This window comes from Habropoda laboriosa, unplaced genomic scaffold, assembly GCF_001263275.1.
Source record: "Habropoda laboriosa isolate 0110345459 unplaced genomic scaffold, ASM126327v1 scaffold2, whole genome shotgun sequence".
Lineage (NCBI taxonomy): Eukaryota > Metazoa > Arthropoda > Insecta > Hymenoptera > Apidae > Habropoda > Habropoda laboriosa.
This window is the reverse complement of record NW_017100190.1, coordinates 1,209,691-1,223,509: the sequence shown is the minus strand read 5'-3', so window position 1 is coordinate 1,223,509 and position 13,819 is coordinate 1,209,691. Positions and strand designations below refer to the sequence as shown.

At 44.7% G+C, this 13,819-nt stretch overlaps 1 protein-coding gene across 1 annotated transcript in view; it reads left to right on the top strand.

Annotated features, from left to right (window-relative positions):
• LOC108579955 (sodium/potassium/calcium exchanger Nckx30C-like) overlaps window positions 1–7,027 on the top strand; it is a 34,623-nt gene extending 27,596 nt beyond the window's left edge. Inside the window, exons 4-5 of the mRNA XM_017943593.1 lie at window positions 1,829–2,081; window positions 6,725–7,027. Of these exons, the coding sequence (XP_017799082.1) occupies window positions 1,829–2,081; window positions 6,725–6,965 (494 nt within the window). The 3' untranslated portion in view covers window positions 6,966–7,027. The remainder of the gene's footprint in view (window positions 1–1,828; window positions 2,082–6,724) is intronic.
• The last annotated feature ends 6,792 nt before the right edge of the window (window positions 7,028–13,819 follow it).

The following is a 13,819-nucleotide window of genomic DNA, read 5'->3' as shown; positions in this document are numbered from 1 at the left end:
AAAGATGTAGGAATCTTCAGATTTATTACAATTATAGGCCGAACGTCGTGAAATAGTGCAATTTTCACGATCTTCAACGATTTGTAGCTCATTAACCGATTTCGATAAAATTTTCAGCATGCGTATAATTGGCATAAATCTGCAAAACGTATTTTTTAAATTTTCATTACGAGCTCAGATAAAAAAGTTGTCGAATGTGACCTTTGCAATTTTCTTCGCGATTTCCACAAATTGCAATTTTTTCAAAAAATTTTACACCTAGTATACTAATCCTTCTAACTTCCCAAAAAAAAACTCAAGTCGTTAAGTCCAATTTTAAACAAGTTATACTGTTCTAAAGAGTGTCCGAATATTAGTAAGAGTCACCGTATATACGTGACAATCTTTACTTTTCCTCCCTTTCTCGGATACGACGGAAAAATTTATTGAAAATTAATATTGTGTCAGAAAGTACTCTGACTCGGAGTAGGGTGGGCGTAAAATTAGCTACGTTTCTACGTTTTCACAATAATATATTTTATTCAAAGTCTGCATCCACGTTATTCGAACGCCGTTCGCAAAGGTATACTCCAAGGGTCTCGGGAAGAGTGAGTATGCGTTGTCCTGCCGATCCCTGTCCATCCCTACGCGAACAGGGGATGTTGTATTTTACGTTTTATTAAATATGAGTACACTTTGATCAAAGTATCAAGTGGCGTACACAGCTGTTTCGACAACTATTTCAGTGCACACATAAAAGAAGTTAAAAAATGAAAGAATTAGCAAATTAGGCTGGGAGGATCCTCCAAACTCACCTTACAATCCAGGTCTCTCCCCGTCAGATTTCCGTTCCTCTCACTCCCCTCGTTACCATATACTAAAACAAACCACCCGTTAGTCTCTGCTTGTCGAACGACCCTGATGAGTTCGCCACGTATCGTGGAAGAAAAGAGTAAGGATAAAAAAGGTAACTCGAAACGTCTAATTCGAGGGGTCCTCGGTGAAGATTTATGAAACGTTCTATAAATGTCGAGGCCTATAAATGTCCTTTGAATGAAAAAAAAGGCCGTTCTATAAATGCCCGTTGCCCCGCTCACTTGAAATATTTGTCACTGATCCTCGTTAAATACATATAAACGAGGCCGGATGATTAATTGGAATCTCGACGAAACGCAACCCAATATCTTGCTGATAATTAAGGAGCGCTTTACTGAACGCGCGAAGGTCTCTCCCCTTCTCTCCTCTTCTCTCCTTTTTTTTCCACGAATAGGAAAATGTTTTTTGTTCAACTCGGATGAGGGTTAAAGCTGAACGCACGGGATATTTCTCGGAGATTTTTCTCTGCTCCACTTTTTCCCTAACCCTCGGTGAATTGTACTTGGAGACAATAGCTCGTGTAATAGCCTAATGGAAAATACTCGTCCTCCAAAATCAATTACATTAATACCACCACGGTACATACACATTACACACCTTTGTCCGTGCAACATTTTTCTCTGAAAGCACCTCGGACACCCGCGTCGATAAATTCCAGGCAATTCGACAGACCAGCCTCAGATTTCGGTAGAAAAGTATCAGGGCGTGGTGTACGACCTTCGCTCTCTTCTCTCGCTCGACTTTCAATCTCCCAAGAAAAACGCCTTAAGAGAAGAGACACAAAGGAAGGAAGAAAGACGAGACAAAAGAAAGGGAAGAGAGAGCGGAAAAAAAGGAAGAATGGGGAGATTTCGAGGGGTAAAAGAAAAGGGATTCGATTTGCGGGGGAAATCCCCTTTGAGGTGGATACACCAGGGAAAATAGGGTTTAAAGGGAGAGGTTTTCTAAGGCACGATCTCCACGTTTGTTACAGGGAAGAAGTTCTTCGCGGTGACGTTCATCGGTTCTATCCTATGGATCGCGGCGTACTCGTACCTGATGGTCTGGTGGGCGAACGTGGCCGGCGACACCGTTCGAATTCCGCCGGAAGTGATGGGCCTGACGTTCCTCGCTGCTGGCACCAGCATCCCGGACCTCATCACAAGCGTGATCGTAGCGCGGAAAGGATCCGGAGACATGGCCGTGTCGAGCTCTGTCGGAAGCAACATTTTCGACGTGACCGTTGGGTGAGCACTGGATTTTCCATTTGCACAACTGGACCGCGTACGTGTGTGTATACAGACGCATGCGGGCGCTCTCCTTTGTGCCTTCATCTCGGTATTTCCACGGAGGGAGAGAGAGAGAGAGAGCCTGTGAAGTGGATGAAACGACTGCTTCTGAAGGAAATAACGGATATTCGCTGGGGAATTTCGTTTGGGTTCGATCACCTTTTCCTTTTTTCCTCTCCTCTTGAATTATGTTTTGCAGACGTGCACCAGGATTCTTCGCTGGTAATTGAAATATTCGCTTTGGAATTGTGAAAGGAAGAAATACAAAGCAGAGAGGGAGAGATATGTAGAGCTGGATAGAGAGATTCCTCGAGTTGGGTTAGAAAAGGGTTCAATTACCTTAAGAATTTTTCGAGCAGAATTACACGTTGCCCGTGTCGGTTTGAAAAGTTTCCGACGGTAATCCGAGGAGTAGAAGCCTGAGACTCTCGGAAGAAGAAACGTGGAATGGTATACGTCTATATGTTTGTTCGCTAGGAGAATAGAGATTCCACGGACGCTAAAAGCACCCGGCTCCGTTTCCTTCCCTCGATCCCGTCGAGATAATTTATCGGTATTTGTTTTCTCTGCAGCTGGATCTAGGTCGTCTATGGATTTACGTGGCTCCGCGTTATCGAGGGCATCGGTTATGGCAATTTTCACGCGAGACACACACAGTCTGACTTTTCGTTTCGTTTCCCCGTTCGAGAACGTTCTCAGATCTCGAATGAGAAAACGCACCGTACAAACCCGTTTCTTCTTCTCCGCGAGAGAAACTTTCCGACGGAAAAAGCGAGAGAGATGCTTAGATTGAAATTTAACCGCGTCTAGTTCATGGCAGAATTACGGGGAATTTACATTACAGCCTTGAGTGGAGGAAGAGATCGCTACGGAGATATGGCCGGCACGTTATTCTTCAGAAGGCGGTTAAGGCGCGAGTAATAAGATTACGTCACTTTGAGCTGGTGGAATCTCTCGTTAGCCAGCACTCATCTCGTCTGAGACGCGTTTCGCCGGACTCAGAGAAATCGGGAAGTTCGTTACCCTTCGTAGAAACCGTGAAAAATTACTCGAAGAAACGCACACAAAAATGTGTCAGAAAAATCTCGTTCTCTGTGTGTGGATAGTGCAGGGTAACTTCGGGAGAGACGAACCAGCCAGATATCGAAGAAAAGACACCGAGAGCCACGCTCGATCGCTTTCCGTAAAAGAAATGTAAAACAAAAGAATACTGACGCGTCGCACATATGGCGGATAATGTAGGAAATACTTGCCTGGTCCGTCTCTCCCGGAATTACCCTATCGAAAGTTGCCGGGAACCTGTTGTCAAAGGGCTAAACAAGAAGCCGAGAAACATAGGCACACCGCATAGTTTTCACGGTTGAATCGCGATCTTCAGCGAGAGTTTTCCTTTCGCGTGTTGGATAACACGTGAAGTTTCCTTTTAGGCTTTCTTGATCGATCCTCCGCGAAGAAAAGGGGAGTATCTTCGAGGGCGGAGGACGGAAATTGGCGGACGTCGGGAACGATTACTCGGTGAAAGGAGGTAAAGAAAACCGGTCTACACTGACAGATTCGCAATCGGCCCACCTATTGGAAATATCGGAAACGTGTGCGCCGGCACAATCTATTTAATTGGATAATATAGATAGCCGTGGAAAGACGAGAGGGGGTAGTCGAGAGTTCGGTTAGCCTCGATCAAATCGGCTGGCCGCCATTACTGCGGAGGACGAGCAAAACCTCCGAGTCGCCGCGTCTCGTATCGCTTCGAGCATTGTAATAAAAAGTTTTTCGTTATCGAAGTTTTCGGCATTTTAGAAGTCTCCGACGACCTAATTGTCCTCGACGCAACGTGCCTTAAGAGAAGTCTCGAAAATTATGTGGAACTTCTTCCAGTCGAGCGATAAAAAGTTAGGTCAACGTTTAATAGAACTAATATAATTGCTGTAAACTTTTTATTTCTGCCTCGGAGAAGTTGGTATATATAGGTAGATGGATTTAATATGAACTGGATATAGATCGTTTTGGAGATCGGTCGTCTCGTGTCTTTTAACAAGCCGTAGTAAAACCGCGAGCGATAAACTCTTTTATTTGCATTTATTGCTTCACCGTGGCAAAAAAAAAAATAAACGCTTGGATATTATCGAAGATGAGTAACACGGTTGGAGGAATACCGTCAAGGCGTACTTGTGGAAGAAACTGGGGGACGAAAGAGGCTGTCCTTCAAACTTCCGAGATATATCTCTCTTCTTGGACACCGTAGAATACAGTTGGAGGGATTTAAATCTCCATTATCCGCGGCTAAGGGACATTTAAATACCGGACGATTAAATTAGAAAGTTTCTTTGGTACTTGCAGGGGAACATCTCCAAGTGATAATCACCGATTTTCACGAAACTTTCGTATATAGTAGTGCTGGAAAAGATATTCGACAATGGTCCACAGTGAAGGGGTGAAAATCGATCTGAAATACGGGGGTAATAAATAATCTTTTCATTTTTCATCTCTGAAATTTACTGCCTCCAATTTTAAAAACGATTCTCACCCCGTAAATGCAGACGATTTTCAGTAATAAAAAAAATACGTGTCGAATATTTTCTTTAGTACTGTCGTATAGTAAAGCTTGCCAAATATCGGTGAGTATGTCACTTGAGAAAGTTCCCTCGTTGGAATATTTCGCAATCGCCGAACCTATCCGGAGATTCAAAGATTCTCTCGAAGCGGAGACGTCGAACGGGTCCGAATTATTAGGGAAAACCCTTGAAAGTTGGGAGTCGAAGCTAGTTATCGTAACAGGAACAGAGGATACGAACGTATAAATTGGCATTTCACCGATGATCAAATGGAGCCAAGAGGCAGACGCGTGGAATTGGTCGTTGCGCCGCCGGACCATTCAGAGGTACTCTCGCTATTTCTCCGTAATACCGTGGTAGAACGTAGTCTAAAAGCGAAGCTCGTCCTTTCCTCTGCTCTACCGGCAAAGTGAACCTTCCTCTTGGCCTGCGTGTATTCTTCCTTGGAAAAAAACCTCCTCTGATCGAACTTCTTCCTCGTCGCGGCGATATTTCTCCTCGAGGAGAGACTCGGGAGAGAGGAGAAAAGAAACCGCGAGGCAAGTCGTTAGGGGTAATTGAGTTAATTAATTTAATCGCCTTAAATGCTGGACGCGACGATAAATTTCACGAGTGGAGGGCGCGATTCACCATGAAACTGGGACGATAGCGATCATCTGGCCGAACTGGAAACGATATTTCGCCGTTTAATTGGGAAAATCGAAACCGCCGAGGATTATCGTCTCGACGACGATAACGCGTGGAATAGGCCTGTCGTACGGTCGCGATAATCGCAAACCGTGTGGATCGAATAAACCAGTCCACTCCCTTTCTACCAATCTTCCCCCGGGGGAGAGTTTCGGGTTTGCAGATGGGGACGCGTAGACGCAGACGCGACGGTTTTTGTTCGCTGGGAATCGCGACGATCAATTCGATCTGGTCCGAGAAACCTTAAAACACAGTTATTCGCTGGATATGATATATTCTGCGCGCATGCGTGCACGCACGATTTCCTCCTGGCTCTCCGGGGTTCGTCCATTCGGCAATCGACTCGATCGAAGATCGATTTGGTTGCACGCATCCGTTGCAGAGCTGCCAGCTGGCAAGCTGCCCAGGAGGAAAGGAGGAAAACGCTTGGCTCGGTGTTCCGAGCCACCGTGGATGTCGCTCGTAGGATGAAAGGAAATGCAGGATTTCCTTTTTTAAGTAAGATTGCTAAGTTGCGAAAGTTGGAGTAATTACGATTAGAAGAATTTAGGTGGAAAAGGGGTAGAAGTAAGGTGGTGGGTACGTAGGTTTGGGAAGAGCGATTTATCGTATGCATCCGCGAGTCCCGCGCGTCCCAGTTTCCCTTTAATATCTGTGTTTTGCAGCAGCGGCGGGAGGGGCAGGTAGGAAGGGACGGGTGGAGAGTAAACTGACAAGCGACAGGATAAAGAAAAGTAGGCAAGTTGAATCCTTTGGTTGCGGACGGCGTGCAGGATGTTTCAAAAATTTTTTCCGAGCGAACGGTTTCAGTTTGCTTGCAGGAAGAGACAGAAGCAGGTCACGGACCACTTGGAAACTTCTCCCAAAAAAAAAAAGAAAAAGAAAAGTGTATTAGATTTTTCTGCAGGGAGGAGAAGAATCCATTGGTAGACTAGATGTTTGATGTCTGGTGTATGTAAGATTGATTCTTGCTTCCTTTTTCATTCTTGTTCGCGGAAAAATTTGGTCGTATTTTACGCGATAAGTTCAACCCTTTGCAATCAACTGAGAAGCTTTCGTTAAACAATTGTCACTTGGTAAATAATTAATCGAGGCATAAATTTGCTCGCCATAGTGAAATAGAAAATATATGAAATATTTCTACGTTAGTTTGAACAATTTTCAAAGAAGATCTGCAACCTTTCCCACAGCAGAATCACCTCCGAGTGCAAAGGGTTGAATCGTAATGAATTTAGCTAAAAACACTCGTGGTGTAAGAAAGAAAGAAAGAGAGCAAGGGTTTGTAAAAAAGTGTGGTGGATGGTGGAAGTAACGATTAATAGTGAAATTTGGCTCGATTTTCCGTTGCCTTTCTGCCCGTAGGCTTCCGGTACCGTGGCTGCTGTACGGCCTGATCTATGGAAGACCCGTGGAGGTGAACTCGGTGGGGATGGTCTGCAGTATAGCGATCCTATTCTGCATGCTGTTGTTCGTCATCTTGAGCATCGCCTGTTTCAAGTGGCGGATGAACAAGGGCCTTGGGATCACCATGTTCCTCCTCTACTTCGTCTTCGTCGCTGTCTCGCTGATGTTCGAGTACGAGATCCTGGTCTGTCCGGTCTAGGAACGTGAGAAAAGGCAAAAAAAAAAAAAAAAAACAGACAGAAGCGAGAGAAAATTGTGCAGCAAAAAGGACGACAGATGGACGCACATTTACGGGTCTCGTCATCGTCATAACAGCCTTCCCGAAATAACTATCGAAAGCTACGTTGATGCACCATCCCATTTTCCCTCGTCCCTCCACCAAAAACAAACAAAAGAGAAATAACGAACCTCGTTAACCCTCCCATTCTCGCCGGTTGATTATTATAATAACTATAAAAGAGGAAAGAGGAGAGAAGAAAGGAAAAAAAAAAAAGCAAAAAACGGTTGTTTTAAAAACACGTCACCCGAAGCGTTTTTTGTTCTAGTCGAGATACATACGTGTACATATTGTATAAACCTTGAAATACCTGAAACAAAATACTCGTCTCGTTAAGAATTCCAGCGACTGTTCACCGGCGAACAGACGACGAACGTCGCTTTATCTAGACTCAGCGAGCGTGTCGATTTGGCCGATTCGTGCCAACGATCGCGCCGAATAATTCTCTACTTCGGTATAACGTAGATGAGAGAGAACAGATCTCCACTCTGTTCCGTTTCTTTTTTTCGTTGCACACTACTGTTCCCGCTCCCTTTTAAATTCTAACTCTATTTCTACTACTACTAACTTACCTCTTCTTCTTATTCTCCTACCTCCTTCGAACTTCAACTAAACACCTAATCTCTCACACGTTGTATTTCCTGTATTATTAGACTCTTATCCTAGCTATTGTAGTGTCACGGACAAAACTCGTGAATCGTCAATGCCACTCGTTAGATTCCCGCACGCTCTCGAAGCTCGACGCGCATCCGTCTCGAACGGAACACCCTATATACATGTTGCTACGTATCTCTATAATATCCCCCGGTTTATCGGAAACGCGGTCTTCGTCGAGAAGCGTCGAACGCACGACTGAGCTCATTCATTTCGCGTTAGATGAGTAAATCTTAATCGATATAAGGGGAGGGAGAGAGAGAGATGCAACGAATTCGTCGATGTTTTCGATCCGCGACACTCGAAGGTGGCGTTAGTCGAACTGCCAAATCATTCCATCGAACGAATGGAAACAATGAAATTCGCTACCGTTGTGTAAAGTATAATAGCGTATACATACCTACATAATATATATACACTGTGGCCGAAACGAATCTGTTACGGCTCGGTCGCGCCTCGGATACGAATCCCGTCGGAGCGAAACGATCGACGATTTCTCGTTTGGACGATCAACGGCCTGACCGCTCGCTGATATTCTCTCTCTAAATACCAGCAAAAAAAAAACCAAACAATTCTCTCTTTGCCTATAACCGTAGAATCTAGCGGATATCTTTACTCTGTGGATCGCGAAATCTGCAGAGGGGGGCACTACTCCGATGCTCGATTCCCTCGTTTTCGTACGATCGAAACGCGCTACGGCACGTTCGGCGCGATTTTAACCCGTTGATAGTTTAGAAACGTCGGTCCGTTCGACGAGGTGGTTTCACGGTGAACAAAATTACAATAAATTGCCTGGTCTTATTCCAGCGAAGATAAGGATCGAATCGCGGGTACGTTTCTTTTTACTAGTTTCTCGATCGTACACAGAGAAGGGAAGGAGAGAACGGCTCGTCGCGAGGATGAAATTGAGGAACGAAACACGGGAAACGTTTTTCCCGTTGGAATTTGGTCGGCACAGCGTGTCGCCTCGAATAAACGTTCGAAACGCCGCTCGTACAGCCGCCTCGATCCGTCTCTCTGTGCCACCGACCATTGTTTCGACAAACACTGTCCCGCGTGTCCGTCTTTTCCGTCACGCACGTTGCCGTTTCTATTTCCTCCACCTGCGAAAATTGCATTGTACAGGCTCGCGAATGAAAGCAACCGTCGCGAAAGGAAACAGACTGCAAACACTTGGACTAAAACCCCCCCGTTTGATCGATCGAGTCGCAGTTTTTACCCCAACGAGAGAAAAGAAGAAAGAAAAAACGAAAACGAGCAAGTCGACCGTCAGAGACGTGCTCCGTCGTACAAACCGGAAGTGGAGGGCGTACGGTTCGAGCGAGGGATCGAAACGACGGCGGTGAAACTGATCTTTTGAAAAGACACTTGTGAAAATTCCTCCTTCTTCTTCTTCTTCGTCTCGTTATCTTCAGTCTGATCGTTCTTATCGGAGAACGAGGACATCCTGAGAGCTTCCCGAAGCGGGCTGTGCAATTTTAAACGAAAGAAAAAAAGAGAGAAAACCAATCGAACCGAACCGCCTTCGTTTTCCTCTCGAGGAACCGCCGTTCTCTCCGCTTCCGAACGTGCTCGTTTTTAACTTCGATTACTATACTATTACAGCAAATAATTCTACCGTAAGAAGCATGCGAGGAGATCGAACCTTCCTATGCGAAACTTAACGAAACTACGAGAGGCATGTGCCCTCTCTCTCGAGGGGAATATCGTGCAGAAGCTCTTTCATTCTTACTTCGGATCGAACACCCGCGACGCTTCGCTCTTGCACCACTCTCTCTTTCTCTCTCTCTTGATGATTATTCACCGTAACACGATCGAGTTTCTGCACGGTGTTCCCTTCTAAATGTAGGAGAGTAACGCCTAGCGAGGCTCGAACACGAAAGAGATCACGGAACGAGGAGGAGGATTGACGGATTCGAGTGGAATTTTCAAAAGAACAGCTTTTTTTCGTTACCGTGAAAATCAAAAAAGAAAAGAGAAGAAGATCGGAGAAGCACGGTTCCGTGGTCCAAGATCGAAGAGCGATATTCTCACTGAGCTATTTTCTCGCTAAACATTCTTTCGAGTTTTCGATGTCACGCCATGACACGCTATGGTGATACCGTTAGACGATGTTAAATAATTACTATTATTATTATCGTTGTTACATGTACACGCGAGGAGAAACAGAGAGTACGAGAGAGGGAGCGGGAGAGTGAATGAGAGAGAGAGAGAGAGAGAAAGTGTACAGAGGGAAGAGCGAATGAGAGACGCAGAGAGTTAAAGAAGAAGAGAAAAAGAAAATTAAAGGGTGTGTGGTAGATGATGAAAAAGAGATTTTTAATTCACGTTAAAACAGATTTTGTATTATAAGTATATAAAAATGTTTCAAAGTACCGTTTTAAGCGCGTAGATTATAACAAAGACAAAAAAAAAAAAAAACACATGTTATATCGTGATATCGACTATGTTAAGGATTACGAGGAGCGAGGAAATCGTGTAAATCTGCTCGACAAGAGTAAATTAGAGGAGAGCGTGACGTGTGTATATCCGGAACCGCCTGAACGCCTAACAGCGGCCTAGCTTTTTACTAAAGATGAATACAACAGACAAACAAAAAAAAAAAAAACACAGGAAAAAATCACAAAAAAAAAAAGAAGGAGAACGAAACAAGCACTTGTAACGACACTGAACGGGAAGCTGGACTTTTAGGGAATGAGATTCGCGAGAAGAAAGGAAGAGGAGAGAAATTGTCACGCGCGCGTCGAATCGTAGAAAAGGGAAGGGAAATGAAATTGATTCGGTGGCGAAACATTAAACGAGGACTCACTTCACGCATTATCTTCGAGCGTTTGTCGCACATTTTGTATTACTCTCGACTCGACTCGATACGCTACAAGAAGAGGAACCATCGTTAACGTTCGCGGTTCGAAGCAGCGCTTCTACGCTCCGAAGAAGAAATTGCAAAACAAAAAAACTCTCGCGATTTGCGGCGCTCGTGTTCATCCGCGACACACGATCACGTCGTCGTTGTTCTTAAACTTTTTCGCCGCTGCTACGTCTACCTTGTCGTTCTCACTCTTTGCTGCTGGACTACGAGGAAGAAGAAGGACGAGGAGAAGAAAAGGAATGAAAATAACACGTTCGTAGCTGCGTGTGCTATTGGACTCGCGCGTTTCACCGGCTATTACATCTGTAGCATCGAACTAATCTTACGCTTCTACTACTACTACTAACTATTACTACTACTACTACTACTACTACTACTTGTACTACTACTACTACTACTACTAACGATAATTCTACGTTGACCGTGGCCGATTGACCATTGAAAACGTGTCCTCGAGGATGATTCTCGTCGAAAGAAAAGAAAAGACTCCTCGAAGTGGGATTTGAATGGGCGATCGTTCAGTGCTTACACGCTGCGTCGCGTCTAATTGTCAGCCTTATCGTCTACCGATACTACTTGGGGAATCCGGCGTTTCGCCACACGCTAGAGGGGTGGCTTCCGTCGATTCTCTCGCAGCCGCGGATCGTTCTTTGGTAAGTCAGTTTCCTCCGGAGGGAAGTTCGAGGAAGATCGAACGTACTGGAAGCAACGGTAAAACGGCGAAAGTGAATACGTGGGAGAAACAATGCGGAACGGAAAGAGGGATGAAAGAGAGAGAGTGGAATACACCCAGTGGCTTCTCACGAGACGCGATTTTGGCGAGATTTCAGCGAGAAGAGGGACAACAACATTTAGCGCGAAATAGCCGATAGGACGTAGCGTTTTCTTAAAAAAAAAGTGAAAAAAAAAAACATAGTTCCGTAAAACGATTTACGTGAAAAGCAATGTAGCGAAAGATGCACAATACGATCTTCCCGAAGTACCGATCACTGATCAACAAAACGTTTAAAAGTTAGCAAAAAAGTACACACAAGAGACACGGACACACAGATCTACATCTATAAGGAACAAAAAGGAGATGAAACAAAAACGGCGGCGCCCCTTTTTTGCGATTCAGCATTTTTAGCACCACGCCGAGAGACAGAGCGTGAGAGAGAGAGAGTGCGTGTGCGAGAGAGCACGAGAGAGAGGGAGAGATTGCGTGTATGCGTGCATGTGTGAGAGAAAGAAATTTCGTGTAGCTTCGATCGTTATAAACGTTTTCAATCAAACATTTGTTATCGATAACGCGTAACGATGATTATCGTGACGAACCGATCAGCGTGCAATGCATAATCGACTCCGGCGACACGGACTGTTTCTTACTTCGTACAAAGGCTCGTCGAAACGTCGTTAGCAGGCAAGTTGAACGTTGGTGAACGCTTAGAAGAGTGTGGCGTTCGAGCACCGGATGTGGCCGGAGAACGAATATAAAGGGCAATCCCTCGAGCTTCCGGCTTTTCTCTCGGAGGAATTCCTCTTACGCTCGATCAAAGATGAAGAAGCGAGGATCGGGAGAAGCTGTGCAGCCAAGGCAAAAGAGGAAAAGAACAAAAAACTAGGAGAAGATGATCCGTGAAGGTGAAACAAGAGCGTTCTCTGCCACGTTCAAGGGTGAGAAACCTAAAAGTGGATGAGGTGTAATTTGCAAAGGAGGGTGGTGGTGGAGGTAGTAGTAGCATGGTTTAACGCATTCGTGTTCTAAGGAGGAAAAGGGGGAGAGTAGCGATAAATAGAGTCGGTTAGGTAGTTCTGGCCGGAACGAAAACGGATGAACGGGAAATCGCGTGATAAGGCGAAGGTCAGCCCGAGAGAAATGCTCGAAGCTCGGGGTCACTATCGCGCTCGTAATTTGTACTTTATAATACTTTAGGATAAACATCGTTGAGGGTGAAAGGGGACATTGAGTTTTTTGTCGATTCCGATCGTGAAAATCTCGACGCGACGTCTCGGCCGATTCGATACATTACCGGCTCGAGGATCATTTGTAAAATTACTAATAATAATAGGAATACGCGTATGTAAGAACGAAGCTTTTTCGGGCGTTATCGGTACCCCTGTTGACGGAAGTATCAAATTATTGTGTTCATAGCTCGGGAATACTTTCTTTCTTTCACCTATTTCATAATTATAGATACTAATTAGAGAAATTGAGCAAAGTTTAGTCGAAATTCCTGGATCGATTTCACGAACCAAGCATCCTTTCAGCCTGATTTCTTCTTTTTCTCGTTATTGTTACACGCGATACACGGTTGCGGAGAGAGAGAGAGAGGGAGAGAGAGAAATTGGATTTCGTAGGTTGATTTTTTAACGCGGGATCACGTTTTTCGTACTATCCGAGGGACGGGTTCGGTAAATTTTCATTCGGTTTACGAATCGCGATTCTTCAAACGTCCGCAAATAAAATGGATAGGGTAGGTGAGAAAGAGAGCCTTGTTTCGCCGATCGAACGAAATTCGCGCGTGATACGTCGAGCAATTTTCGTGAAAGGGCGGTCTCCCGAGGTGAAGAAACGTGATCCCGAAACGACGGCGGAGCCGAGAGAAACAGGGGTGGTGGTTTAGAAGATTGTTCAGCTTTCCTCGAACGGACGAAAGTTTATCGTCCGTGTACGAGCGGTCGATTGCGTTTCGGAACGCTGTCTTTCCATCCGGCCGAACGTAACGTTATTCTAATTGTTATATCGTTTCCTCATTAACAAGAGAATGAAACGGAAGAAGGACGAACGAAGACAGAAGGGAAACGAAGAAGAGAGGGTGAATGCGTGTCCAAGTGTGCGAGTGAGAGAAATTGAGAGACTGCGAGTGTACATAGGAAAACGTGTATGTGTGAGAGGCAGAATGCTGGAGAGGTGCGGAGGAGAGAGAGAGAGAGAGAGGGTGGAACGCAAGTGAAAAGTAAAGAAAACGAACGAGCCAGACGGGAGTAGAGAGAAATTCCGCTTGCAAAGGCTTAAAAAGATATAAAAAGAAAAAAAAAAAATATTCTCTTGGCAATGACAAGGCGCGAACGCACATATCAAAGAGAAAGAGATGTTGACGATTTAATAAAGTAACTGATTACATTAGCGGTATCATTAGTGACTTAAATCGTAAGTAAATATATTTAGGTGAAACTAATGGTAAAGGGAAAACAGAAAATGATATAACGGATAAAGCGTTACAAAGTTTCTATATGGTTACAAAAATGAAAAAAAAGTGAAACAGATTATATT